The sequence below is a fragment of the Prunus avium genome, chromosome 2 (genome assembly GCF_965620075.1).
Source record: "Prunus avium chromosome 2, drPruAviu1.hap1.1, whole genome shotgun sequence".
Lineage (NCBI taxonomy): Eukaryota > Viridiplantae > Streptophyta > Magnoliopsida > Rosales > Rosaceae > Prunus > Prunus avium.
This window is the reverse complement of record NC_142285.1, coordinates 4,734,878-4,761,464: the sequence shown is the minus strand read 5'-3', so window position 1 is coordinate 4,761,464 and position 26,587 is coordinate 4,734,878. Positions and strand designations below refer to the sequence as shown.

The 26,587-nt window shown below is 37.4% G+C and overlaps 1 protein-coding gene, 2 long non-coding RNA genes and 1 pseudogene across 4 annotated transcripts; 2 read left to right on the top strand and 2 right to left on the bottom strand.

Moving 5' to 3' along the window:
• The first annotated feature begins 5,550 nt into the window (after positions 1–5,550).
• Positions 5,551–6,410, top strand: LOC148296316 (uncharacterized). Its single transcript, XR_015833606.1, has 3 exons — positions 5,551–5,745; positions 5,818–5,876; positions 6,072–6,410. It is a non-coding gene; the product is annotated as an uncharacterized LOC148296316 (long non-coding RNA).
• A 2,438-nt stretch (positions 6,411–8,848) lies between these two features.
• On the bottom strand, positions 8,849–10,060 carry LOC110773805 (uncharacterized). The gene is made up of 3 exons (XR_002529361.2): positions 9,706–10,060; positions 9,535–9,595; positions 8,849–9,332 (listed from the first exon to the last, which is right to left on the bottom strand). It is a non-coding gene; the product is annotated as an uncharacterized LOC110773805 (long non-coding RNA).
• A 10,129-nt stretch (positions 10,061–20,189) lies between these two features.
• Positions 20,190–23,623, top strand: LOC148296315 (Plant calmodulin-binding protein-like protein). Its single transcript, XM_088248207.1, is given in 4 exon segments — positions 20,190–21,458; positions 21,461–21,616; positions 21,619–23,113; positions 23,228–23,623. Coding segments are annotated over 3 exon segments (2,559 nt in total). The 5' UTR covers positions 20,190–20,536; the 3' UTR covers positions 23,100–23,113; positions 23,228–23,623.
• Positions 23,624–23,839: 216 nt separating this feature from the next.
• LOC148296314 (uncharacterized) lies at positions 23,840–26,273 on the bottom strand (annotated as a pseudogene). The gene is made up of 6 exons (XR_015833697.1): positions 26,253–26,273; positions 26,014–26,167; positions 25,380–25,505; positions 24,666–24,797; positions 24,441–24,562; positions 23,840–24,299 (listed from the first exon to the last, which is right to left on the bottom strand). The product of XR_015833697.1 is annotated as an uncharacterized LOC148296314 (transcript).
• Between the last annotated feature and the right edge of the window lie 314 nt (positions 26,274–26,587).

Sequence of the window (26,587 nt, the reverse complement as noted above, 5' to 3'; positions counted from 1 at the left end):
GTATAGCCGCACGGCTATACGATTTAATAAAAAATAAAAAAGGACTCTCCTGGTTGCATTAGTTTGTACCTTATGTGTATTAATTTGATAGTTTCAACATATCCATAATAGATACTAATCTTCCACTATATGATAATTTAATATAATTTTTATAACATATATTATTCTTATTCAATAATTTGTGAGAATTATTTGTAAAATACTTGAATTTTGTGTGTCTTACTTAAAATTTTGTAAAAAATATGTGTATAAAACATTAGAAATATGTACATACATGTACAATACCACTATTGTATGTTTGTTTTTAAAAAAACCTGAGACGTGTATAGAACATGAATGTATTATTGAAAAATACGTACGTACCTACATATGTATACATATGTAAAAGACTATAGCCTCTCGTCTATACTATTTATTCAAGACAATTTTTTTTTTAAAAACGGGAAAGCTGCTGGGCTATACTATTTTTAAAAAAAATAAGAAAAAAAATCGAGTGTTGCGCCTATGTAAAATAGTATAGCCGATCGGCTATACTGTTTTATCCGAAATTAAAAAACCGAGTATAGCCGATCGGCTATACGTTTTCTAATTGTAAAAACAGAGGAACCCCGCCTATAGGCGCCATGTGTCAAAAAATGTCTATTTAAAAAAATTAAAAACACGGACAATAGCCGTGCGGCTGTATTTTATTAATTTTTAATAAAAAAGAGGACCTCTATCGATTAGGCGCCATGTGTCAAAATAAGTATACCTGCCCGGCGATACTATTTTTTTTATAAAAAAATCGTAGTATAGCTTCCGGCTATACTATTTAAAACAATTTTGAAAAAAAAAACTGAAAAGCGGATCGGTTATACTATTTTTTGTTAAAAAAAAAACAAAAATGGGGTATAGCCGAACGGCTATAATATTTGCCACGCAGCGCCTTGGCGCCCACGTGTAAAATTGTATAGCCGTTTGGCTATACTGTTTTATCCAAAATTAAAAAACCGAGTATAGCCGATCGGCTATACGTTTTTTCATTATAAAAACATAGGACCCCCCCGCTGATTAGGCGCCACGTGTCAACAAATGTCTATTTAAAAAAATAAAACACGGAGTATAGCCGCGCGGCTATGCTATTTAATAAAAAATAAATAAAAAATAAAAAAGTACCCTCCTAGTTTCATTAGTTTGTACCTTATGTGTATTAATTTGATAGTTTCAACATATCCAAAATAGATACTATTTTTTTTTATAAAAACATTGTAGTATAGCTGTTGGCTATACTATTAAAAATATGTTTGAAAAAAAACCGTAAAGTTGATCGGCTATACTATTTTAAAGAAAGGGTTATTCATAGCAGTGGTGCCTCAACTATACCCGTAGTTGCATTTTGGTCACTCAATTCAATTATTAATTGCAGAGGTCACTGAAGTAGTTGTTGTGTTGCACAATTAATCCTTCCGTCAAACTCTGTTAAATTTTCTATAAAAAATGAGGGTAAATTTGGAAATTCATCCACAACCCTCCCATTCCTCCACAATCCTCCATTGCCGCAACCCAATCCTTGCTTCTCCTTCCTTGGGTTATTAAATTTTCGTTTTATGTGGGGACTTTTGCAGAGCAACTGTGGGATTTGTTTGAACAACGTGATGACAGGGCAGGGCACAACCATATACACAGCAGAGTGTGGACACAGCAGAGTGTGGTCACACCTTCCATTTCCCTTGCATAGCTGCTCATGTGCGCAGCCACAGGGACGGAGCTAGCTAAGGCTCACTGGGTGCAGATGCCCCCACTCATCCGCTCGAAACCATGAACCCAAACCCATCAAATTGATAACAAAATTCATTCACACTCCCCAAACCATATCCCTGCCAAACCCACTCAAATTGTTTTCTTTAGTTTCCCTTGTTATTATGGTACCAAACTAGAGCCAGAGGCTGCTACGACAATACCTCATGATCCTTGCTCACCTAGAGCCCAGGGAAGTGGAGAAGAAGATAATAGTGGAGGCCTCCTCACCCAGAGCCTCATTGAAGCCATTGTACAACGACGAGTCTCTTTTCTCTCCCACATCTCGGATCATCCCTACACCAGAAGGCGACGATGAAGACGAAGACGAAGATGAAGACGCCACAGAGCCATTCCTCGAAATGACGACATCGAGGAGTTCCAGGGCCATGTCTTTTTTAGGTTTTAAAATATTTTTTGGAACGCATCATGAATTTCCGAATTTACCCTCACTTTTGAGAGAAAATGTAACAGACTTGACGGAAGGAGTAATGGTGCAACACAACACCTACTTGAGTGACCTCTGCAACTAATAATTGAATTGAGTGACCAAAATGAAACTACGGGTATAGTTAAGGGACCATTGCTACGAATAACCCATTAAAAAAAAAAACAAATATCGAGTATAGCTGCACAGCTATAGTATAGCCCACGTGTAAAATCGTATAGCCGTGCGGCTAGACTGTTTTATCCAAAATTACAAAACCGTGTATAGTCGAGCGGCTATACGTTTTTTAATTATAAAAACAGAGGACCCACCACCGATTAGGCGCCACGTGTCAACAAATGTCTATTTAAAAAAATTAAAAACACGGAGTCTAGCCGTGCGACTGGATTATTATTATTTTTAATAAAAAAGAAGACCCTCTATTGATTAGGAGCCACGTGTCAAAATAAGTATAGCTGCCCGGCGATACTATTGTTTAAAAAAAAAATCGTAGTATAGCTGCCGGCTATACTATTAAAAACAATTTTGAAAAAAAAAAGCCGTAAAGCCGATCGGCTATACTATTTATAATTAAAAAAAAAACAAAAAAGCAGCCGCACAGCGCCTAGGCGCCCATGTGTAAAACAGTATAGCCGTCTGGCTATACTGTTTTATAAAAAAATTAAAAAACCAAGTATCGCCGCACGGCTATACTATTTTTTAATATAAAAAAAGAGGACCCCGCACCGATTAGGCGCCACGTTTCAACACATGTCTATTTAAAAAACACTAAAATCACGAAGTATAGCCGTGCGGCTGTACTATTTGTTTTTTCAAAAAAGAGAAACTCTATCGATTAGGCGCCATGCTATTTTTTTTGAAAAAATATCGTAGTATAGCCGCCCGGCTAGACTATTTAAATACATTATATTTAAAAGGTATAGCCGCATTTAATAAAAATTAATAAATAAGAAACAAGGACCCTCCTAGTTGCATTAGTTTGTACCTTATGTGTATTAATTTGCTAGTTTCAACATATCCAAAGGTATACCTCATGTGGGGGTGTGGATGAATAAATAAGAAACAAGGACCCTCCTAGTTGCATTAGTTTGTACCTTATGTGTATTAATTTGCTAGTTTCAACATATCCAAAGGTATACCTCATGTGGGGTGTGAATCGGTGATCCACACCCCACATGTTGAAACTGTGTGCCAATATGGTTTGATCGGTTCAAAAAATATGTCGATATTGAAATGTTGAGAGACAAAGGAATCAAACTCCTAACCTCCAATTTTGAAATTGAAAAACCACTGCATCATGTACGACACGTTTGGATGAGGGAAATAAACTTGGGATTTTGACAAAAGTCAAAATTTTTAAATTGACATAAACCAATTCCCTGTTTTGATAAAAAAAAAAATAAAGAAATCCAGAAATTCCACGTGCGAAAAAACATGGAATTTGGAGGTTCCAAATCCAAGATGATAAACGTTAAATTCCAAGTTTAAATATGTTAGCCAAACAAAAAACTTTATAAATTCTAGCACATTAATTTCTGTCATTTTAAATTATATAATTACTATTTTAAAAAATTGCAAAACCACATAGGCCCCACGTAGCCACCTCCCCTTCCCTGACCACCAACCCTCATGGCACACTAGAGGTGGACATTTGAACTAAACTGATGAAACGAATTGAGTTGAAACAAACCGGAAAAGAAAAAACGCGTTGACAAGTAAATTCAACATATGTTCAAAACCCGGATATGACCGTTTTGGATTGGTTCTTGTTCGAGTTCTTAGTATGGAAAAACTGGTCCAAACCAAAATGAACGATTAAGTTAACCCATTGGGAGTCGCATGTTCAGACCAAAAACATATGGAAACCCTCTTAATGCATTCTGTAACAAAATTGCTAGGTTAACCATGTTTCAATTTAAGCTTGCAGAAAACTTGAAGTATTTCTTTCTTTTGAGGGAGAGGACTTTGATCAGTAGCTTTTTCGAAAAGGAAAAAAAAAAAATTTAAAAAATATTTTTAAAGGGGAAACAAGGATATATACAATCTCCACCCCTGAAGATAAATATATAAAAATTGTGTGAAATCCTTCCAAAAAGAAAAAAGTGTGAAAATTTGTAGGGGAGCGGATGTGCTGTCCCCAATTTGGTGTTCCCTCTCTAATTATTCGACACATGTCATATGACTTAACAGATGGTTAACTCAATATTGTCCCCTCTATAATAGCAAAAAGCTCTCCGCAACCAAGATATTCATGTCCATGTAGACATGGCCAAATGCATCACAACCTTTGCGCTCATGGGAATTGACTTTGGCCATTGAAGGCAATGGCGTTGAGGGTTTTGAGAAGACTCATGATTGTCGAATTCAGGAAATAAAAGAAGTTATTGGGGACTTGTACGCACCCCTTTGGCATTTTGGGTTTCTTTTTTAATGCCAAATAAAAAAGTTAACAGAGTTAATCCTTTGCGTGTCAAATAATTAGAGAGGTGACACCAAATTGAGGACAACATATCCGCTCCCAATACATGATATTAAATATTTTGGTACATTAATTAAAGAATTATAGGCAATAAATTTATTATAGTGCCAAATACTATAATGTGCAAGTTGGTTATTTTGTTGCCATTTTATCATTTTTACTGCCTTTTATATCTTGAAAAAAGCAACAAATTTTGTTAAACTTGGAGAAATGATAAGTTATTACTATAACTGTAGCAAACTGCATCACTACTCACGTTATTGTAGCAAACTATAATTTTTAAAAGCTTATAAATACACCGATATTAAATGCAGAAATTCGAGTACGGTTAATAAAATTTATCAAACTTAATAGTTAAAATAACGGCATTCTAATTAACACATGCATGCATGAAGTTTTTGTGAAGTATTATGACTTGGCAGTTCATTACGCTCGTAGCTACTAGGTATATGTGTTTTTATAATCAGATAGCCAATATACTTTTTCATTATTACGAATAAAACTCGAGACCACATTAGTGTACCATATTTCTAATAGAGGTAGGGCTTATAAATACAAGTCCCACATCTATATAGAGATGTGGTATTACATATGTGGTTTATTTTCTATAATTATTTTTATGTTATCCTCATTTAAGAAAAGATATTTGAAAATATAAACATTAGGGATATTGTTTGATGACCTGCTGGCCAATCAGTGTGTCCTAAGATACGTGGAGGTGACAAATAAGAGGCTGCCATGTATAACTTAGTTGTTGGCAATGTGGTCGGGTGGGCTTGTCTGACCTAAACGCCCACTATAAATTTGTTATGAGGTAGGTGTGGTTGTCAAATGAGCGCAGTACCTCTCATAGAGAAAAACGGCTCTTCCAAGCCAGTTAGGGTTTCTTCTGTTTGGCTTTCTTCTTGAGAAAAAAAAAATGAAGGAAAATCAAAGCATCCTTCTCTTCTTACATCAGAAGAGAGTCAAACACAAAGACTACTTTTCCATGGAGATCATGGATCAGGTCAATTTACATCGAATCAATGATTTACCAGAAACTGTAAGTCTCTCTCTATATGTATATATTCTATACACTTGCAGAATGTTACTGAAGGATTAATTCTTGTTGCAGGAGGAGGGCGTTCTGCAATACAGTTGAGGATGCCGTAATCATCGGCCTCGAAATTAACGGTACAATTAGTTTTTACTTATTCGAAATTATGAATATGTATGATCTAATTCAGATGCGTTGGTTTTTGTATTTGAGCATATGCTATTTTCCACAAAAATAAATAATGATGAATCAGAATAGTTATAAGAATTTTGAATATGTGAATTTAGAATTGTTTGCTGTATATAATGAAAATTTTGTATAAATTGATACAGACAATGAGAGGGTATGCCAGATGAAGAAAGGGATGCCTTTTGGAAAGAGCTCATCAGTGAGAACTATTGATACTTTGGAAGTATCCAGAATGATCGTGAGGGATTAGCAATTGGCAATACAGGCGCTCAAATAGTCTTCTATAAAGATGTTGGTCCTCGAATTTGCAGTTTGGATTTGTTCAATTGACGTAGATATGAGTTGTCAATACTTGTGGCTTGCACATTTAGTGCTACGCAATGTGTAATTATAGTAATTCTGCCAGCTAAAAGTTCACAATGTGTAATTGAATTTTTTTTAAAATTCTCTTAATTAGAAGTAGATTGAAATTGTCGAATCAATGATTTACCAGATGTTTGTAAATTTTCTATTAATGTGAAATTGTCGGAATTTATTTATTTTTGTAGCAATTGCTTGACCTAAATCTTGGTACGTACTTTAAAGATAGTATGGAATTTCCCTCATTCACACATTCAATATACTGAGCATTATGGCATTTCGTATTTGCCTCTTGTTAATGGAATGGAATTGCTCACAGGCTATTGTGTTCTACGGGACGGGACGACATATGTACTTCTGCTCAGTGGCGAAGCCAGGATTTCATGTGTGTGGGGGCCTCTTACAAATTATAAAGAATCAAAAATTCGAATTCACAATACATACGAAAAATAGTATATATATATATATATATATATATATATATATATATATATATCACATATGTCAAGAATTATATTGCTTATTGGTTGCAGTCATAATTGTCCTCAATAAAGGGATAGACAAATACATTCAGAGCAAGAAAAATTGTAAGAGATAGACAAATAGTAGCGATTTAGCAAATATCTTTAAAGCTTTTCTCCCCATTAAACCCAATAGAAAGAAAAAAAATCAAAATTTCACAAACTAAAAAAAACCTTAGGTCCCTTCATGCATTCATATCATACATAAAAAATTGTTTTATGTAAAAATATTGACTGAGTATGAAAAATGGTTTTTCGGAATAATCATTTTCTCAAGATAATTTTTGGCGGCTTTTATTCCTTACACATCAAATAAGAAAACTTGAATTTATGAGATTTTAGTATGAAGTATATATTGACTTAATGAACCATCATTTTTAGCCTAAATCGTATTTTGCACTAAAACCGATTTTTCATATTTTGATTTGGTGGGAATTTGATTTTCTAGTATTTTTATTTGAATCCAAATAGGGGGTACTTCCTTATTTACATTGTAAACTTAAGTAAATGGAGTAATATAAAAATAAATGAAAGTAAAAGGACAAAGACATTTACTTAAATGTTGAAAATGGAAATAAGGTAATCTGTACACCTGGAGTGCACCACTACCAGCTGAGTAAATGTGCAATTTGAAGCACCTCCTTGTGCCTTAATAGATCCGCCACAACACATGTGGGTACATATCAAAACGTAAAGTATTTGAAATAATATAACATAACAGTATATTACTTTTAAAATATAAAAAAATTGAGTGGGGGCCCGTGACCACACTGGTCCCAATGTGGCTCCGCCCCTGCTCTTGAGTTTCTGTCGAATCCTTTTCGTTACAAGAAGCGATCAAACTCACATATGTGCATGTGATGGAGGTGCAGTGAGGAAGGAGGAGTGGAAGCTAACAGATAAATGACTCTCACTATAAGAGACGACATGTTGTATACTCCCCGAGAGCATTTAATGATACATACAACATAGAGAAGTGGGCCACTATTTTCTTTATCTATCTATTTTCTACAATGGAATGGACTGATCACTCAAATAGTCTCTTTAGAGCAATATCCATGCCAAATGTAGAAGTACTGTGGCTATTGTTAGAAGGGGGCTATTAATTGTAGCTAAAATTAACAATGGACGAGGGCACGTATTTGGAATAATGTTATACGCTTGTTTTGCTTTAAAATGTACTGAGATTTTGTGTGGGTTAAGAAGCACAAATTTGGCTGGCTTTCTTCCTTACCTGATTGTGATGTTAACTCTTTTCAAAAGATGTGAGCATGCTATCATAATCTACAATTGTTTAAGGACCAATGGCTTGTAAGTAAATTTGTAGCGTGGACGTGTAGTAGGAGTGATTATATAATACTACGGTAGTACAGTCACGTGGTACATGTTGTACAAGTGTTATAATATAAGTGGATATTTATTGATACTATTCCCTAAAAGAGGGAAAATAAACCTTGTCGTCCACCCATATTATAACACGTGTACAAGATGTACCACGTGGCCATACAATATATTGTAATAGTCTATAATTTCTCGTGTAGTAGTTTTCTATTCGTTCATACACAACGGTCAACTAACAATCTAATGATTTTTTGAACAAGTATTAATAGCTCCATTCCTTTATATGTAGAAGTTTGATTCTGTATATAAAGAACATATGTAAACCCTATACCGTAATACGTACATAAACCCTAAACCCTATATATATAACATACATGTACGTGATGCCTATATATCAGTACATTTTATTATGCAAAGATGTTATAACGACGGATTGTGAGCCTAAGCAGTGCTGCAGGTACATTTGAAGAAATCTTGTATACACAATCCATCAAAGGGTCTTCACTTGTCCGCGACACTGAAAGAGTCTTACATTTTTGTGTTAAATCACCAATTCGATGTAATTAAATTAGTATGATTCATGATCTGAAAGAAAGACTACTGGTCTTTGTATTTGACTATCTTTTCATTTAGGAAAAGAAGTATACTTTGTATATATCTTTTCATTTAGGAAAAGAAGTATACTTGAATTTTCACCATTTTATTCTCAAGAACAAGATCAAACAAAGAAGCCCCAACTAGCTTTGAAGAACGTCCATACTTCTCTACGAGGAGAGTAGAGCCTGCATTGATTCGACACCCCAGGCCCCCTTAAACTGGGGGTATAGGTCAGACCAATTACGTCCATAATTCTCTACCAGCTAATTTACACGGGGTAGCTAGGTGAGAAAAATTACACCATATGATGTATAAAAACAGATCGCAGATCGAAGAGCAGTTTGACAGGCGCGTAATCCCAGAAACAACATAATCCAGTCTATGCCATATTAAGCATTTGGCCTCTGATGCCACCTTCCAAGGTTGCCAATTATGTACTGGGAAGGGAAATGAACCGACCATCGCAGAGCCAAGTCCTACCTGTCGCTGCCTATGTGGAAAAACAACAGGTTAAGCTGGACGCCAAATGCTGGATGCCAGAGCTCCACACAGAGTTTGTGGAGGCCTTGAGTCTGCTTGGAGGTCCTAAAATACACACAATTCAATTTAGATTATTAGAACCACAATTTTTAGTCATCATATTAACATAGTACGTAGTCTCCTCAAATTAAATACAAAAACGGCATCTCAATTTGATTATAGATGTGCAGAGATCAGTGAAATAAATTGATATAACATATTCTTATAATTCCGAAGAAATTAAGCAAATAATTAAGATCAGGAATACCATTAGTTTTGAGGCTTCTAGCTAGAGTAGCACTGATCAGCCTGTTGCAAACTGCCTCCTTCTGCACAAAAAAGAATCCACACAATCAAGTTGTTAGTATCGAGAGAGGTAGAGCGAGAGAGAGAAGGAGAGTGAGAGTTTCGAGATTGTGAGACAGAGATAGAGACCTACATTTTCTGGTAAATCACCGATCCGATGTAAATTTGCATGACTCATGACCTGAACGGAAAAGTGGTGTTTATATTTGACTCTCTTTTTCTGATTTATTAAGTGAAGGGTGGCTTGGTTCTCCACCATTTTTACTCAAGAACAAAGCAAAACAAAAGAAAACCCTAACTACGAGCTACTGCTTCTTGACGGCCCCCTGTACATCATAAGAAATATATAGTGGCTGCGTGCGTGGTGGGTAGGTAGGGCAGACAAATTAGTCACCTAAAATATGCCAACAAATGTATTACACTTGGCAGGCTCTGATTGTGTCACTCCGCATATCTCAGGCACAATGATTGGCTAAAGGGGGTCCATGAAACTGTCATCCTAGCTGAATAGGAAACGGATAGAGCCAGAACTACCTGCATGTATTTTTGGATATAGGACATCATTGTACATGAAGTAACCCCAATTAGCAACCTCAATTCATATGGTCTAATTGTTTTGTAAGTTGTAAATAGTAATAGATAAGTGGGGTTTGTTGTATACAACTTTGAGTTTTATTTTTGGTGTCCAGAGGCTAGTTCCACATAAAATGTGTACATATTGAACTGTTGGCGAGTCCTAGTCCTATTCTATTTGGGTTTTATTTATTTTACCTTTTGTGTAGATATTATGTAATTAGGATTCCACTTATTTCCTAATTAAACCCTACTAGGGTTTGTAACCTGTATTATAAATACCTCCTTTCGGAGAATGAAATATATCAGAAAATATTCTACCCATATTATTTGACTTGGTATCAGAGCCGACTTTCTGGTGACCTGTGTGTGTTGTGCCCACCCGTGTTCTACTGTGTGCCCTAATTTCTTTAGGGTTCTTGTGCCTGCGCCTTTGTCGTGTTCCGCTGTGTGCTCTGTCGTGTTCGTGCCTCTATTTCCTGTGCTTTTGCCGTGTTCCGCTGTGTGCATCTGCCTTTACTGTGTTCGTGCCTCTACTGTCTTCGTGCATCTGCCTCTACTGTCTTCGTGCATCTGCCTCTACTGTCTTCGTACATCTGTCGGATTTGTGTCTGTGCTATGTTCTGTTGTATACTCTGCGTGATTTGTTGGGTTTCTGCTACAATCATGGGTGATAATTCCATTGTTGGTGCTGCTGCTGCTTCTGCAAATTTGCGTGTTTCTGACTCTATTCCAGGTACTGGCTCTAATACTTGGATAATTGACACTGGTGCTTCTGATCATATGACTTATGATGCTAAATTTTTTGATGAGTTGTCTAGTAACACCCGTAACCCATACATAACTAGTGCTAATGGCTTGCCCTCTCCAATTATTGGCGAGGGCACCATTTCTCTCACCCCAACTCTGTCCTTGTCTCATGCGTTATTAGTTCCCAATATCCATTGTAACTTGTTATCTATTGGTCGCTTACTTGATACACTTAATGCTTCTGCTACTTTCTATCCTACCCATTGCTCTTTTCAGGATCTTAGGACTCACGAGATGATTGGGCATGGTAAACGGATAGGGGGGTTATATTATTTGACGTTGCCTTCTGCACCAGTTCGTGATCGTGTCGTTAATACTGTTCAAAGTTGCAGTGTCAAAGACAAACAACAAATTTGGTTATGGCATCGTCGCTTGGGACACCCGTCATTTGGCTACCTTAAGCGTCTGTTTCCATCTTTATTCCGCTCCTGTGATGAGTCCAGTTTTAAGTGTGAGACATGTATTTTGGCCAAGAGCCATCGCACTGTATTTCCTTTCAGTGACAGTAAAGCTGCAAAGCCTTTTGATTTAGTGCATTCTGATGTGTGGGGTCCGGCTCGCGTTACTTCGAACGGATTTCGTTGGTTCGTCACATTTATTGATGATTGTACCCGACTTACTTGGGTTTTCTTGCTGAAAAATAAACATGATGTTGTTTCCATCCTTCCAGAGTTTTGTACTATGGTGTCTACTCAGTTTCATGCTCAGGTCAAAGTATTTCGGACAGACAACGGAGGTGAATATGTGAATAATACTTTAGCGTCTTTCTTCCGTACTCAATGGATTATTCACCAAACAACAACCCCTTTTACTCCTCAACAAAATGGTGTGTCTGAAAGAAAGAACCGATACTTGCTTGAAGTTGCCCGCTCACTCATGTTGGATATGTCTGTTCCCCATCACCTTTGGGGGCATGCTGTTCTGTCTGCTGCCTATTTGATTAATCGTACTCCTAGCCGGGTTCTTGATTTCAAGACTCCGCATGATGTGTTTGGTGACCATGTTTCCCCTGTCTCCGTTTCCAAGTTGCCCCCTAAAGTTTTTGGGTGTGTTGCTTATGTTCATGTCTACTCTCATCAACGGAGTAAACTTGATCCTTGTGCTCTGCGATGTGTCTTTATTGGTTATTCTTATACTCAGAAGGGTTATAAGTGTTATCATCCACCTACCCAGAAGGTGCATGTTACTTTGGATGTGACTTTCCATAAAGAGGTGCCTTATTATGTATTTCCCTCATCTCCAATTCAGGGGGAGAGGGGGAGTGAATTGAAGAGTTTCGGAGTGAAAAATATGGAAGATATTGGACCTGAAGAAGGAATTTCTAAAGAACATGAAGAAGGATTTTTTGAAGAACAGGAAGCGACCGGTCGCATGGAGGAAGCGACCGGTCGTGAACGAATCTGCCTAGATACGACCGGTCGCATAGCAGTGAACGACCGGTCGCTAACGAATCTGCCTGAAAACGACCGGTCGCACATAGGAAACGACCGGTCACCTGCCTCGACGAGCGACGACAATGACGATACGAGTGAAGCGACCGGTCGCCAGGAATGTCACGACCGGTCGCCAGGTGATATTTTGGAATTTTTCGAGCCTCTCTCATAAGGACATAACAGTGATACTAGCGACTCTCGTACAGATGAAATTGATACAAGACCCCCCTCTGCCCTGCCACTGCCCCAATCAACTCATGATAATGAGGTACTTTCTAGTGATGTGTCTACTTATTCATTGTCCCCACGCACTACCCGTGGGAAACCTAAAATACAATATTCTCCTGATATACATGCCAAGTCCAAATATCCCATTAACCATTATATGTCAACTCATCGTTTATCTAAGTCATATGCATCATTTTTGTGTCAATTATCTAGTGTATGTGTGCCAACTAAGTTGCAGGATGCTCTATCTGATCAAAACTGGATAGATGCAATGCATATTGAGATGGAAGCCTTGAACAAGAATGCTACTTGGGAGTTAGTTCCTTTGCCAAAAGGGAAAAAGGCAGTTGGGTGCAGATGAGTGTTTACTTTGAAGCATAAGGCTGATGGTTCTATTGACCGTTACAAGGCAAGATTGGTAGCAAAAGGGTATACTCAGACTTATGGAGTGGATTACATGGAGACTTTCGCTCCAGTAGCCAAGCTCAACACTGTACGCGTACTCTTGTCCTTAGCTGCTAATCATGATTGGCCGCTATTACAATTTGATGTCAAGAATGCATTCCTCCATGGTGACCTCAAAGAAGAAATATACATGGATCCTCCACCGGGTATCCTTGTAACCTCAAAGGAGGGTATGGTGTGTAAGTTACGGAAATCATTATATGGACTAAAGCAGTCTCCAAGAGCTTGGTTCGGGAGGTTTGCTGCAGGTATGAGGAAGTCTGGGTATGTACAAAGTAACTCGGATCATACTTTGTTTCTGAAACGTCGCAGAGGTAAATTGACAGCTTTAATAATTTATGTTGATGATATGATTGTAACTGGAGATGATCAGGCGGAAATACAGAGTCTTCAGAAATATCTTGCGTCTGAATTTGAGATGAAATCATTAGGTGACTTGAAATACTTTATTGGGATTGAAGTTGCCAGATCTAAGCATGGTATTTTTTTGTCCCAAAGAAAGTATGTTTTGGATTTGCTTGCAGAAACTGGAATGTTGGATTGTAAACCCATTGATACTCCTAGTGAACAGAATCACAAGTTGGGGTTGTATCCCGATCAAGTTCCAACTGATAAAGAACGTTATCAACGACTTGTGGGGAAGTTGATTTATTTGGCTCATACTCGTCCAGATATTGCGTATGCTGTAAATATAGTGAGTCAGTTTATGCACTCTCCTAGTGTAGATCATATGGGGGCTGTGACTCGTATTTTAAGGTATCTGAAAGTAACTCCTGGCAAGGGGTTAATTTTCTCCAAGTATGGCCATACAAATGTAGAAGGGTATACATATGCTGATTGGGCAGGTTCAGCCACAGATAGGCGTTCGACATCTGGGTATTTTATGTTTGTGGGTGGCAATCTTGTTACGTGGAGGAGCAAGAAACAAAAGGTGGTGTCTAGATCTAGTGCTGAGGCTGAGTATCGGGGAATGGCCCATGGTGTATCTGAGTTACTATGGTTGAGAAGATTGTTGAAAGACCTTGGTTTTGGGCCTAATAAACCCATGGAGTTATATTGTGACAATACGGCTGCGATTGCAATTGCTTATAATCCTGTACAACATGACCGTACAAAGCATGTGGAGGTTGATCGAAATTTCATTAAGGAAAAGTTGGATGCGCAGATTGTGTCCTTCCCCTTCATCCGTTCAGAGTATCAGTTAGCTGATGTTCTTACGAAAGCTGTTTCTACAAGTATCTTTCTCAACTCGCTTGACAAGTTGGGCATGCGTGACGTCTTTGCTCCAACTTGAGGGGGAGTGTTGGCGAGTCCTAGTCCTATTCTATTTGGGTTTTATTTATTTTACCTTTTGTGTAGATATTATGTAATTAGGATTCCACTTATTTCCTAATTAAACCCTACTAGGGTTTGTAACATGTATTATAAATACCTCCTTTCGGAGAATGAAATATATCTGAAAATATTCTACCCATATTATTTGACTTGAACATTGTTGTCTCTTCCAATAACTTTATTTCACGAGTCGAATACATAATAAATAACTTTAGAATTATTTCGAATTTAAGGTGTGATTTAAAAAGAAATGAAGTCTACTTAATATGTACTGGAAAGGGTAATTCAATTTGACATTGAAAGACACATAATTCTTATTTTTTTTAAAAATGGGTTAAACATTGTCAACGAGGTCTAGCTGAGTGGAAAAGAGTCTTGACTTGTAGGTCAATAATCTCAAGTTCGAACCCCCATGACACCTTGGTAGTGTGTGTATGACAAACCCCCCTCCCCCAATGGACATTGTCGTAAAGGTACGTTATCAAAAAAATTAAAACCTATGAGGCGACGAGAAACGATCCTAGAGGAAGGAGGATCTGAGAGAGAGAGAGAGAGAGAGAGAGAGAGAGAGAGAGAGAGAGAGAGAGAGAGAGGGAGACCTTGCTTGAAAAAAGAAAACCCTAAAATCTAAGGGGTGAAAGCAAGAAGGAAGGGTGTAGACTATGTATAAGTTTTTAGTTGGTACTTGGTACAATGACATGATAGAGGGCTTTTAGGAACGATTTTAAGGGCCCATTTGAGATTGGTTTTTTTTGGGTCAAAAATCAACTTTACTTTAAAGTTAAGTAGGTTAACGTGTTTGGTAAAAATAAAATATGCTGATTTTATTTTAAAAACAATGGCCTCATGACAACAACTTTTAAAAGCAACCTCTAGGTTGTTTTTGAAAGCTGCTTTCACAAGAAACACATAATAGCCTTTAATGAATTTTTCAATTCCCATAATACCATCATTCATTTTTAAAAATGACATCATCTACCACCACCACCACAGTCACCTCCACCTCCATCACTACCAATCCCACCTCCTCCACCACCACCACCACCACCTCTGCCTCCACCTCCACCTCCATCACCATCACCGCCACCTCCAGCACCTTCACCTCCACCTCTACCACCACCACCACCACCACCCACCACCTCCACTGCCACCGCCACAACCACCAACTCCTCCTTCACCTATATACTGCCCACCACCTCCATCACCCACCACCACCACCACCACAATCACCAACTCCACCTGCACCTATACCACGCCCACCACTTCCCACTGCCATCATTGCCACCACCACCACACTCCCACTATCACCACCGCCACCACATAGTTAGCACATAACACTTTCAACATCATGTTTGTTTTAGTCATTATCAACAGTTACAATAGTTGTATATTAAAATTTATCAACAACATCATGTCCTTTTTAGTAATTATCCACAGTTCAACAGTTTTATATTAAAGTTTACCAAACGATTTTGACACTGCTTTTTATACTAACAACACTTTAAAAATATTGTTTACCAAACATGGAACTGCTTTACTTTACAATTCATTATTTTCAAAGCACAGTAGAAGCAGCCTTTTTAAAAAATGACAGCAATCCCAAACTGGTCCTAAGTTATTCGTGCCTTTAGTGAAGATGGTGGAGGGATTTTAGGAACGGTTTTAAGTTATCCGAGTCGCAATAGCATTTTATAGAGACTGTTTTTACTTCTCTCTCTCTAATAAAGGGGTTCCTATCGTGCCTTTTTCTAATAATGATGGCTTGTATTAAAAAAATAATTGTTCAACATTATCTCACCCATCGCTTTTTCAACCCTTTAGAAATCTAATAGCTCATTTGCAAAACAAATAATAAATAAATGCGAGGTAATGAGCATCAATAGTGAGTATATATCCTAGTTTTAAAAAAAAAAAAAAAAAAAACAGTGAGTGTATAATGTTTATATGTTATTCAAACAGTGTTGTACCCTGTGGAATGGGTTCAACCTACACAAAGTGGTATGTAAATGTGGTATGCCTTGCATGGCTCATATTATTATTTAGTGAGATTCTATCTACATGACATCTAAATGAATCAGAGACACGTTGATTGACAATTAAACTATCTTTAACTTTTTCTCTCAATCATAGCTATAATGTTTATGGTGTAAAGTCGATTTTTCGTGTTCAAAAATTAGATTCTAAATCTCAAGTTTAAAACCTAAAATTTAGACAATAGAGAGAACTTGACATTTCAACACGTAGATTTTAAACTTTTCTTGACGTCAAGTTATAAATTTGAGGCTAGAGAATGAAAATACATGTTATATTGAGTTCGTACCTTTCTGTGGCGACTTTCCCACTTAGGATCAATTTTTTAGGTGTGTGTGTGTTTTTTTTTTGTCTGACACGAACTAAATTTTTTTTTTTGGGTGGTCAATGGGAACTTAAAAGTTTGATTTTTATATTTTTCCCATTGTGCCAATATTAGCTAGGCTGCAATTTTCATGCATGGGATTAACATGATATAAGCCACAATGTTGGATTCAACACATGACCTCGAATTTAAGTATAAAAAATTTAAAACATTAAAAACATTACAAAATTAGCTGGGCTGCAATATTAGCTAGGCTGCAATTTTTATATTTTTCTTTTGCGCTTTTAAAACATTAAAAATTTAAATTCCTAAATTCAAGTGTAAATGGATTCCTTAATTACCCCAGAAACTCTAGTGCTCTCTCTCTCCCTCTGATGAGTCCTAAAGGAAAACTCCAAGGAGGAGGAGGAGGAAGAGGAGGAGGGGGGAGGAAGCGTCATTGCTCCTCCTCCCCTTTATCTCTTCTTGTCTTATTATTTTAGGTTAGTGGATAAGTCCACTTGGGCGTTTTGAATAAAAAATCCTTTGTGGTGATTTCTTCTAAGCCATGCTTTGATTGAAGTTCCCCACCATCCCTTTTAGTTTATGTTCTCAATCAATTCTTCTCCCCAAACTCGCTCCCTGATGCCGCTCATGTTCTCTAAATTTGATTCTACATCATCTTTGACCAAGGTTGCTGCAAATCACCCAATTGTTCTTTGGCAAGGTTATTGTTTTCGTTTATTTGTTCGCTCTTATGCGCAGGTAGATCACTGGAAATTATATTTTCCCCATATCTGTTACGGATGCGGTGGTGGGTGTGGCCGCAATGGTGCCTCTTCAGGTGGTGGTGGTAGGGTTCGTTTAAGCTCATGGGTTGTTTTACGGTCTTGGTTGTATTGGGTTTGTGAGCTTTGTTTGGACTTATGATTAATTGTGGTGATGTGGGCTAGTAGTTTTAGTGTGGCTTTTGTCAACGTTAGTTTTACTTTTAGCATGTTAGTTTGTTTCCCTTTTGGGATTGGTACTTTAGATGTCTTGTTGGTGTCTTTGATTCTACCATTGAAGTTTATCTAATGAAGTTTCTCTTTGATTAAAAAAAAAAGTGTAAATGGATTCCATAATATGTCAGCTAATTAGTGGGAAATGTGTTTGTGCAAATTTCTCATGGGAGAATATTCGTGGATGATTCTTCTCTCTTGTTCATCCCTCCTTCTAGATTCCTTGCATGATAGAACAAATCAATCGGAAAACCACCGGTGTGGTAGTGGCAAATGGCCCTCTAATGCCTTAGTCAGTAATAACACGAGGTATTTCTGAAAAGTGCAGAGATGTTTCTCTACGAGAGAGATAGGTGGCTTGGGAATCGAGTAGGTAAGAGAGGTGGCAACAGTTAGGGCTGGTTGGCCAATAGAAGTGCTAGAGAGAGTTTCGATTGGAGAGAGAGAGAGAGAGAGAGGGAGAAAGTAATTTTAGGGATTTTTCAGAGTTACCTTATTTGTGTCCTCCATTTACCTTAAATAGATTTTCCTTTCTTGTAACATTCCTTTTCCAATTGTGGAGGGAGTAATTGAGAATTATTCATCTCGTGATTAATTGAGTTGAGGGAAGTTATGGAAGGAAATAAATAGATTGAGGGAATTTATGGAATTTATTCCCTCAACCTAAATAGGTAACCCTCATATTGAATATATTATTAAATCAGAATATTGATTTTAGGGGTGAAACCTCAACTTCTTTCATAGAGAAGATAGCTTAGCCTTCCCCTTGATAAAGAAGCAAATAATAATTTTGCTCTTTGACTGGAATTCAAGTTCGAGGTCATTCGGATTTATGTCCATTGTGGTTTTGCGTTTACTCGCGTTAAGTTAGGATTGCCCAACTTTAACGAATAAGACCTAACCCACAAAAAACTTACAAAGAGTATCAAATGAAAGCAACACCAAATACACAAATTATCCTTCTTGTGTTCAATCACAGCCGAAGCATCATCAACCATATTTGTTTCACCAATAACATCGGAATTGCCATTCAAAGAAATGAAAAATAAAATGGTAAAATGGTAAAATGGCCTTGTTCATTAGTGACCTTTTAAAAAGGAGACACATTCATTGGTCCTCTGAAACCATGAACAAAAATTATTAGTTAAGTGCCCAATTAGTGAGGGCCCATCTCATATTCTTTATGTGACAACGCTTTTCTCCATGGGAATTCAGACAGAGGAGCGTCTGCTTCTGTGTCTGTGTAAATGGGTATTAGGCTCCAAGTAGGCCCCACAAGCAGCCCATTCACGCCGACCACTGCCTTATCTTTTTGGCAAAGTAAACGCCCAACCACTTTTTCTGCGTTTCCGGTCAACAGTGTATACTATATATATAACCAAGAAAAATGTCCTCCATGTGAAATTACGATGCTATCCTTTTTTCCATCCTCATTTCTCACTCCTTTTTTCGAATGTCTTGTCTTTCTTAAAGCATCAATGGCTACAAACATGTTTCTTGTGTCACAAAACAGAAGAAAAACTCCCCAAAATTTTAGTGATAAATATGACAATCTTTAGGGAATCTCCAATGCACCTGAAAAAGGAACATGCCATTTTTCTTTTTCACATCTACATGTGCTCAAAAGGGCTCCAATATAATGCTAACTTATCGCAACACGTGTTATAATTTGAATTAATTAATAATATTAGGTCGACATGCCGCATAATATTATAGTAAAAATGCGATTAAAATTGTCATCCCTTCTGTTAGATTGTTTAATTTGTTAGGTGGCAATTCTACCACATTGCTACAAACCCCATGAACTGCAATTGAATTTGCCATATTCAAATCCAACTGGGATCCGATTAAGTATGCAAATCCAATCCAATCTATGATGCAAATCCAGTCTAAAATGTAAATAGATTGGTTCGGTTTTTCTTTTTTCAACACCCTAAAACTAATCAAATCTTACTAAGTTGATTTCTGAAAGTCGCATCCAATCCAATCCAATCCAAAATTCACCTAAAGTTGAAATGGTTAAGTCAGTTTAATCAATTTGGATTGGATTTTGTTCACTGGTATGAATTACCATGAGGATACCCTCCTCCACTATCCAATAAAAATAAATAAATAAAATAAACTACTAAGGGTGGAGCCCATAAGTATTGGAACCAACCAATGAATTCAACCAATCCTCTTTCGAATGATAGACATACCAGTCCTATGCAAAATTTGATTGAACATACACGATGGGCATGTCTAGTATGCAATGAAGTTGTTGCTGCTTATCATATAAAGAAATTAAAATAATGGAGGGTATTTTCGTCATATAAGACCACAACTACTAATAATACAAACCCATCAGGAAATAATCAATCTGCCAGTGCCATATGTAGACTTCTCATGTCACAAGCTTCATAATTCAATTCAAAAAAGAGCTCAAAAAATATGAAGAAAAATAAATAAAAAGCCTGAATAATAGGGCCCAAAACTCGCCAGTTTAGTGCATGTCCGCATCAGACTCTTGTCTCTCAGCCTTGTTCAAATTTCGTCATCTGCTAAGCTGAAAAATAAACAACAAAAAGGTCACCCACTTGAGACCAAAGAAAACCAAAGCTAGGAACCACCAAGGAATCTCTGGTTCTTTGGGTTCCAAGAATTCCTTTCCTTCCCTTTCCAATGAAATTTTCCATCAAAAACAAGACTTGGGACAAAGAGGAAATTGCTTATCTTTGTGAGCTTTGAATTCTCCACTTGGATTGTCACCTCCCTATTGTCTTTGCTTGTGGTTTTCCTTTGAATATGGTCCAAAGGAAGGTACCAAGCAAGCTTGGAATCCAAGCTGATCATGTTAAATTCGAGAAGCGGTTGGCGAACCTGAAAACATCTTCTCAGTTCCAGGATGGCAAACACAGGGGAGCTGATTTGAAGAAAAAAATGAAGAAATCTAGATCAATCAAGCTTTCAGATATTGAGAGCTTGAGATCATCACCTTTGAGAAAGAACATATCCCAGCCAGGAAAGCCACCACCACCATCTCTCAATGTTCCAAACACTGCAGCTTTTCCTCAGAAGCAGCCCATGAACAAAACAACTTATGGCTCACCAAACTATATGAAGCCCACCAGCTGTTCTGATGCAAGGAAGGAGCAATCCCAGGTTAGTGTTCAAAATTCTCCGACTATATTTTCGGATAGTAAGAACGAGCACCGAAGAAATTCGAGCAGTTCAAAGCTTAGCTCTGCTTCTAATCATAAACCAGAAAGAACTTCAACAAGGACGTCTAGTTTGAAGCTGGTGAGAACTTTAATAAAGTCCCCCAGTTTTAAGCCAGCAAGAGGTTCGACCAAAAAATCTTCCAGGGTTGCTCTTTGTGAGGATATGAATGTTCAGAGAGCAACTTGTTCTTCAACACTGAAGGATACAAAGTTTCCTGATTATCTGGTGATTAATCCTGGGGGAACTGAAGCTGAGGGGACTTCAGTCATGAAGGTTTGCCCATACACTTACTGTTCTCTCAATGGTCATCATCATTCACCTGTGCCTCCGTTGAAGTGTTTCTTGTCTGCAAAAAGACGTTCGTTGAAGACCCAGAAGATGATGAAGCTGCAAGCTCTAAGTCCACGTGGAGCGAAGCAATCTAATGATGGAGTAAAAGAAATTGATTTGCAGAGGATGTTGTTTGATGACAATGACAAAAATGCTGATCCTATGAAACATGAAGCTTTGAAGGCTTTGAGGCAGAAAGCTTTGAAGGCTTTGCTGAAGAAGACCAAAAAGAAGATATAGATGAATACTACAAAGCTCTGTTGGATCAAGAAGAAGCTGCCATGGGAAGCAGTTCGAATGAGAGCGACTTTGAAGAACTTTCAAGCATCGAAGTGCATTGTGCACTGGAGTGCTTGATGATTATGAGTCTGGTGCAAATGCTGGGTTTTCATCAATAATTCGAGATGCTGATATGCATGAAGAACCTCTGATCAAGTCTGATGCAATTTCTGGTAACTGCAATGATGTGATAGAGGATTATTATGAAGTACTGCAAGGACTTTTGGAAGAGAAAAACCAGTCTTTTGAGAGACAACTCAATGATGGTGGCGGCAGTGAACGGGATGACACTAAACAGAATTTTGAGATTCAAGAATCTGAACAAGGGTATGACAGATTGAGTTATGACCAACTTTCTTACAGCAATGATGCATTCGAAGAAGAAAGTGACCTATCAGAGACAGATTGCAGAGAGTTATCTTCATCTTCAGCAGAGGAGTCGATTGAGCAGCTAACAGAAACTGGTGTGGAAATTCAAGAGAAGAGTGGAGTTAAAGCAGAGGATCATGACATCAATTCTTGCCTTGGAGATGTTGAAAGCAACTGCACCAGTGTGGAGACAGCTGAAACTTCAGGTAACCAACCCAAAAATACATTTCAAGATGATGAAATTAGTACATTGACAGGAGACCAAGTTTTTAATGCCTCTAAGAATATGAGGGAAACAGATAAGGCTGAAACAATTGAAGGATGCACCGAGAGCCTGGATAAAGAGAATTTGGAAACAGATCAAAATGTTGCAACCAGTGACGCTGTCTTGTCACAGGAACTCACTGCAATGGTTGCTGGGAATCAAATGGAAGAGACAGAGCAAGCTGATGACTCCAAATCATCAGAACAAATCCAGCTTTCTGATGAAGATGCTTTCAAGATTGAAGATCATGAAAACTGCAAGAAGACTGAACCCTTCCAGCTTAATGATAGTGCTGAAGTTGGCAACCAGTCTGGAGGGAAGTACAAGAAGCCAAAAATTTCAACTTCCATTGAATCTGAGGATCGGGGTGATTTAAGGCTGAACAACAGATCAGGTCCCTCAGAAAACAGCACAGGAGAACCTCACAATATGGAAGTGGAAAACAATTCAGAGCCAGATGCAACATAAACTTTCATGGCCAATAATGGTATTAGCCCTGGGCTGAAGAGAAAATTTTCCCATGGAGAAAGCAATTCCAACCAAGAACTTCCCGACACCTGCAACTACCGAAGAGGAAGCAAATTCAAGAGACTTAGCGTGGAGGAGGAACAAAGGAAGTACAATCCAAGAGAACCAAATTATCTGACTGTGGTTCCTGATCCTGAAGCAGAAAAGGTTGACCTCAGGCATCAGATGATGGACGAAAAGAAAAATGCAGAGGAGTGGATGCTTGACTTTGCACTCCAACAGGCTGTAACAAAACTTGCTCCAGTGAGGAAGAAGAAAGTGGCATTGCTTGTTGAAGCTTTCGAAGCGGTCATGCCAATGCCCAAATGTGAAACAAGTCGCAGGCATACTTCAGCAGCCTTCAGTCAGGCAAGGCCTGTGCAAGCTTGTAGCTGATGGCAGTTACTGAGGTTAATATATAATCACAAACTCCAAGACCTGATATTTGAATCTTATAGCTAGTCATGACTTCACATTGTTGGTTTCTAATAACAAAGGGAATTAATTCTCATATTGTTATGCAGGTGAAAATACTGCAATATATACATAATAAGTCACTGAATTAGGAGGAATCGATACAGCCAGCTGGACAATAGAAACTACGGGACCAGCAGAACAACTGACCTTTTCTCGTCTCCAGTCTAGATTTCTGGAGAAGGAAACAGCTTCATGCAGTGATGATTCGAATGGGGTTTAAACTCTGGACACAGTAATGTTGTTTCTCCTAAGCTCAGTGGATGTACTACTTATGTACCTTCGTTAGCAATATTTGTAATGACAGTTTTAATATGTATCGTGTTGAGTTGCTACAATCAGATGTTATTTGATCACTGCGGGAGGCAATTACCTCCCAAGACATTTACTATGGTAGTTTAGCATTGATGTGAAGTGTCAACTGATTCCTATGTTCATCTCCAATGCCCATGTTAGCAAAAATGACGAAGCAAACATATTTAAAGCAGCTCATGCATGCTACAACTACTGTAAAGTAGATTGTACATTGCTTCCATACCGAAATGGCCGGTTTTACTATCACATTGTAACAGAAAAACAGGGCAAAAATGATGATGGGATTCCTCACATCATCGTACCTCATAATCAGATTCACAAGATCATACATAACATTACAGACCAAATTAACAACGTTTCTTTTTTTCTTTTCTTGGTCAAGAAATTGACCGTTTCTCAAATGCATAATTCCTATGACAGAATACGACTGGAGGCTAGCGGCGGAGCAAAAGTTTTCAGACTTTTAATTACAAATATCAAATAAATATTATAACACTAATTTCCTACTCATCTAGATGTACTTTAATTACATGAGATTCAAGCAGAAGTGAACGTAGTTCTGCAAAGTGATTTCTTAGACCACTGCGGTCTGGTATTTGCTCTGGCAAACCAGCTTCAAGGGAACTGGTGTCAGCATTCTCACTCTGTCCTCTAGCTTTTTTGTCCATGATTTCATCATTAAATAATCTAAGGGCGTCTGTTGTTGAAAGAGAATGCACAGATTCACACAATCCCTGCAATCCAGTTATTTGGTCTTCTGTTCCAATCAACTTCTGCCTTAAACCATCTGGAAGGTTAGCCAAAGCACTTCATGTAGGTTGAAGATACACCAGCATGGGTAATGAATATATAGTTAATATAAGATCCAGATACTTCCAAATAATACAAAGATTTCTGCAAGAGAGAAATTACAGTAACAAAATTCTTTTCTTTTCATTATTTTTCTACCTTGTAACACCTCGGACAAGACCCCAGTTGTATCCAACAAGGACCGATTGCTTAAAGCCGATATTGAATCCCTCTTGCGAATAAGCTTCTTTTCCTGCTATTACGCCCTCACGGTAACCCACCTACATATGTAGTTAGAATATATATTAGAGAACCACTTGAATTATGCATGTAAAACAACTAAACACAACTAATAATGAAATTAAATCCGAACTGTCAAACAACCGTATGGTGTTGGTTATATCTCGTTTTCTCCTCTATCTTCATCCACTCCCGTCACCTCAGATGTGTCATCCAATTCATCAGAAAAACAATCACAAGAACCATCTTCATGACACAACTCAACCCTATCAAGGTCTGCAAAACATTAAACAGATTTCTTAGTACAGAAAACAGCAAAACTACAGCAGTTAACTTTGTTGTAAATATTAACTTCCTCAGTCAACTAGTATTAGACAGAATACCCACTTCACAGAGCGCATATGCATGCAAATTTACTACAGTGTGTCCACTTCACAGAGCATAGATGTGTTTTGATTAAAAGGAGTTCTTTAATGTACATTTACTACAGTGTTACCGGGTAAATGTAAATTTTTAGATGCAAATATAAGAATACACACTCTTATCCAGAGTGTCTTGAATGTGATAATCCTTAAGGAAAACAAATATTTATGTAGCTCACCAAGTATCCTTATTGTAGCAAAGAATGAAGGAATCTATAGCAGAGGCTCAAATTACACAATGTTGTTTAGGCTCTAATAAACAATTTGGTTTTTTTCATAATTTTTTTTTAAAACTAAGTGGGTTCACCAGTTAACACCATGCATTTACCTACCGAAGGCTGGAAATAACAAGGAAGAAAAAAAACGAGGCAAACCAAATATCATCTATTGATCACTGTTATACGGAAAAACAAAGTGCTTTTAACCATTTAAATACCATGTAAGTTACTTTGTTCACTGTTCGCATTAGATGTAGGATCCAATTGTAGTTTTGATAGCTGTAAACTTTCTGAGTAGAGCTCATCAGCAAACAGGGGCAAATGCTGAAGAACATTCAGGTGTTCTAGAAACAAATTTTAGCCAAAACAAAAAGTATAAAAATATAAGAAAAGGAATGTGTTAAAAAAAAAGTAAAGAAATATAGGAAAATGAACGTGTTCATTGGTATGATCATTGTAGATTTAGGAAAATTTTCAAAACACTACACGTTGAACCTATTAATATTATGCTATGTTGCACCGATACGGATACGGGTACCGCGATACGATACGCGGATACGGCAAATCTCCAAAAATTAGGATATGGGTATGGCACGATACAGCGATTAAAATAATATATATTTTAAAAAATAATATAAATAGAAAAATTGATATTTCATCCATAATAAGTTCAAAACATTAAAAAAACACATAACTTCATTCAAATCTCCATAAACAAAGCACAAATTAAACAAAACACACAGCAGCTTATTAAATAATATATACAGCCATCCCCACCCCAATATTATATTACCCATATACCCATTATCTAATTAACAACACAGCAGCTTATTAAAAGAATAAGAAGGAAACCTTGAGCTGCATAAGAAACCCAACCAAATGAATCTGAGATGGCGATGGCGATTGTTGGTGGGTTCTTCTCTTCCTTCCTTCTTCTTATTTTTTGGTTGCCATCCGAATCGCCCAAATGACTTAGCCTCTTGACAGAGGCAGGGTCTTTAAAATTCTAAGTTTTAATTTTACATTTTAACCCCAAATATTCAATAACTTTCAAAGTCTCCCCCAAATTTTCTAAATATTTTCGCTTTTACCCCTTGAAGTATCGTGACCATATCGAGAGCGTATCGTGACTGTATCAATGGAGTATGGGAGCTGTATCATAAAGTCAACATGCCAGAAAAGTCTACAATATGCCAAGTGGCATATTGTGTATCAGTGCAACAGAGATATTATGTCATGCCCTGTAACTAAGGATTCTCTTATGCAGAATTATACCATCTTATAAAATTATAGAAGCAAGCATCAAAAACATTAAAGCCAAACAGAACAAGAAACAGACCAAAATTTAAAAATGTGGAATATCAATAGAATGCAAATGTTGTGAGACCGGTATCGAAATGCACGGCACACAAACAAAAAGAAGCAG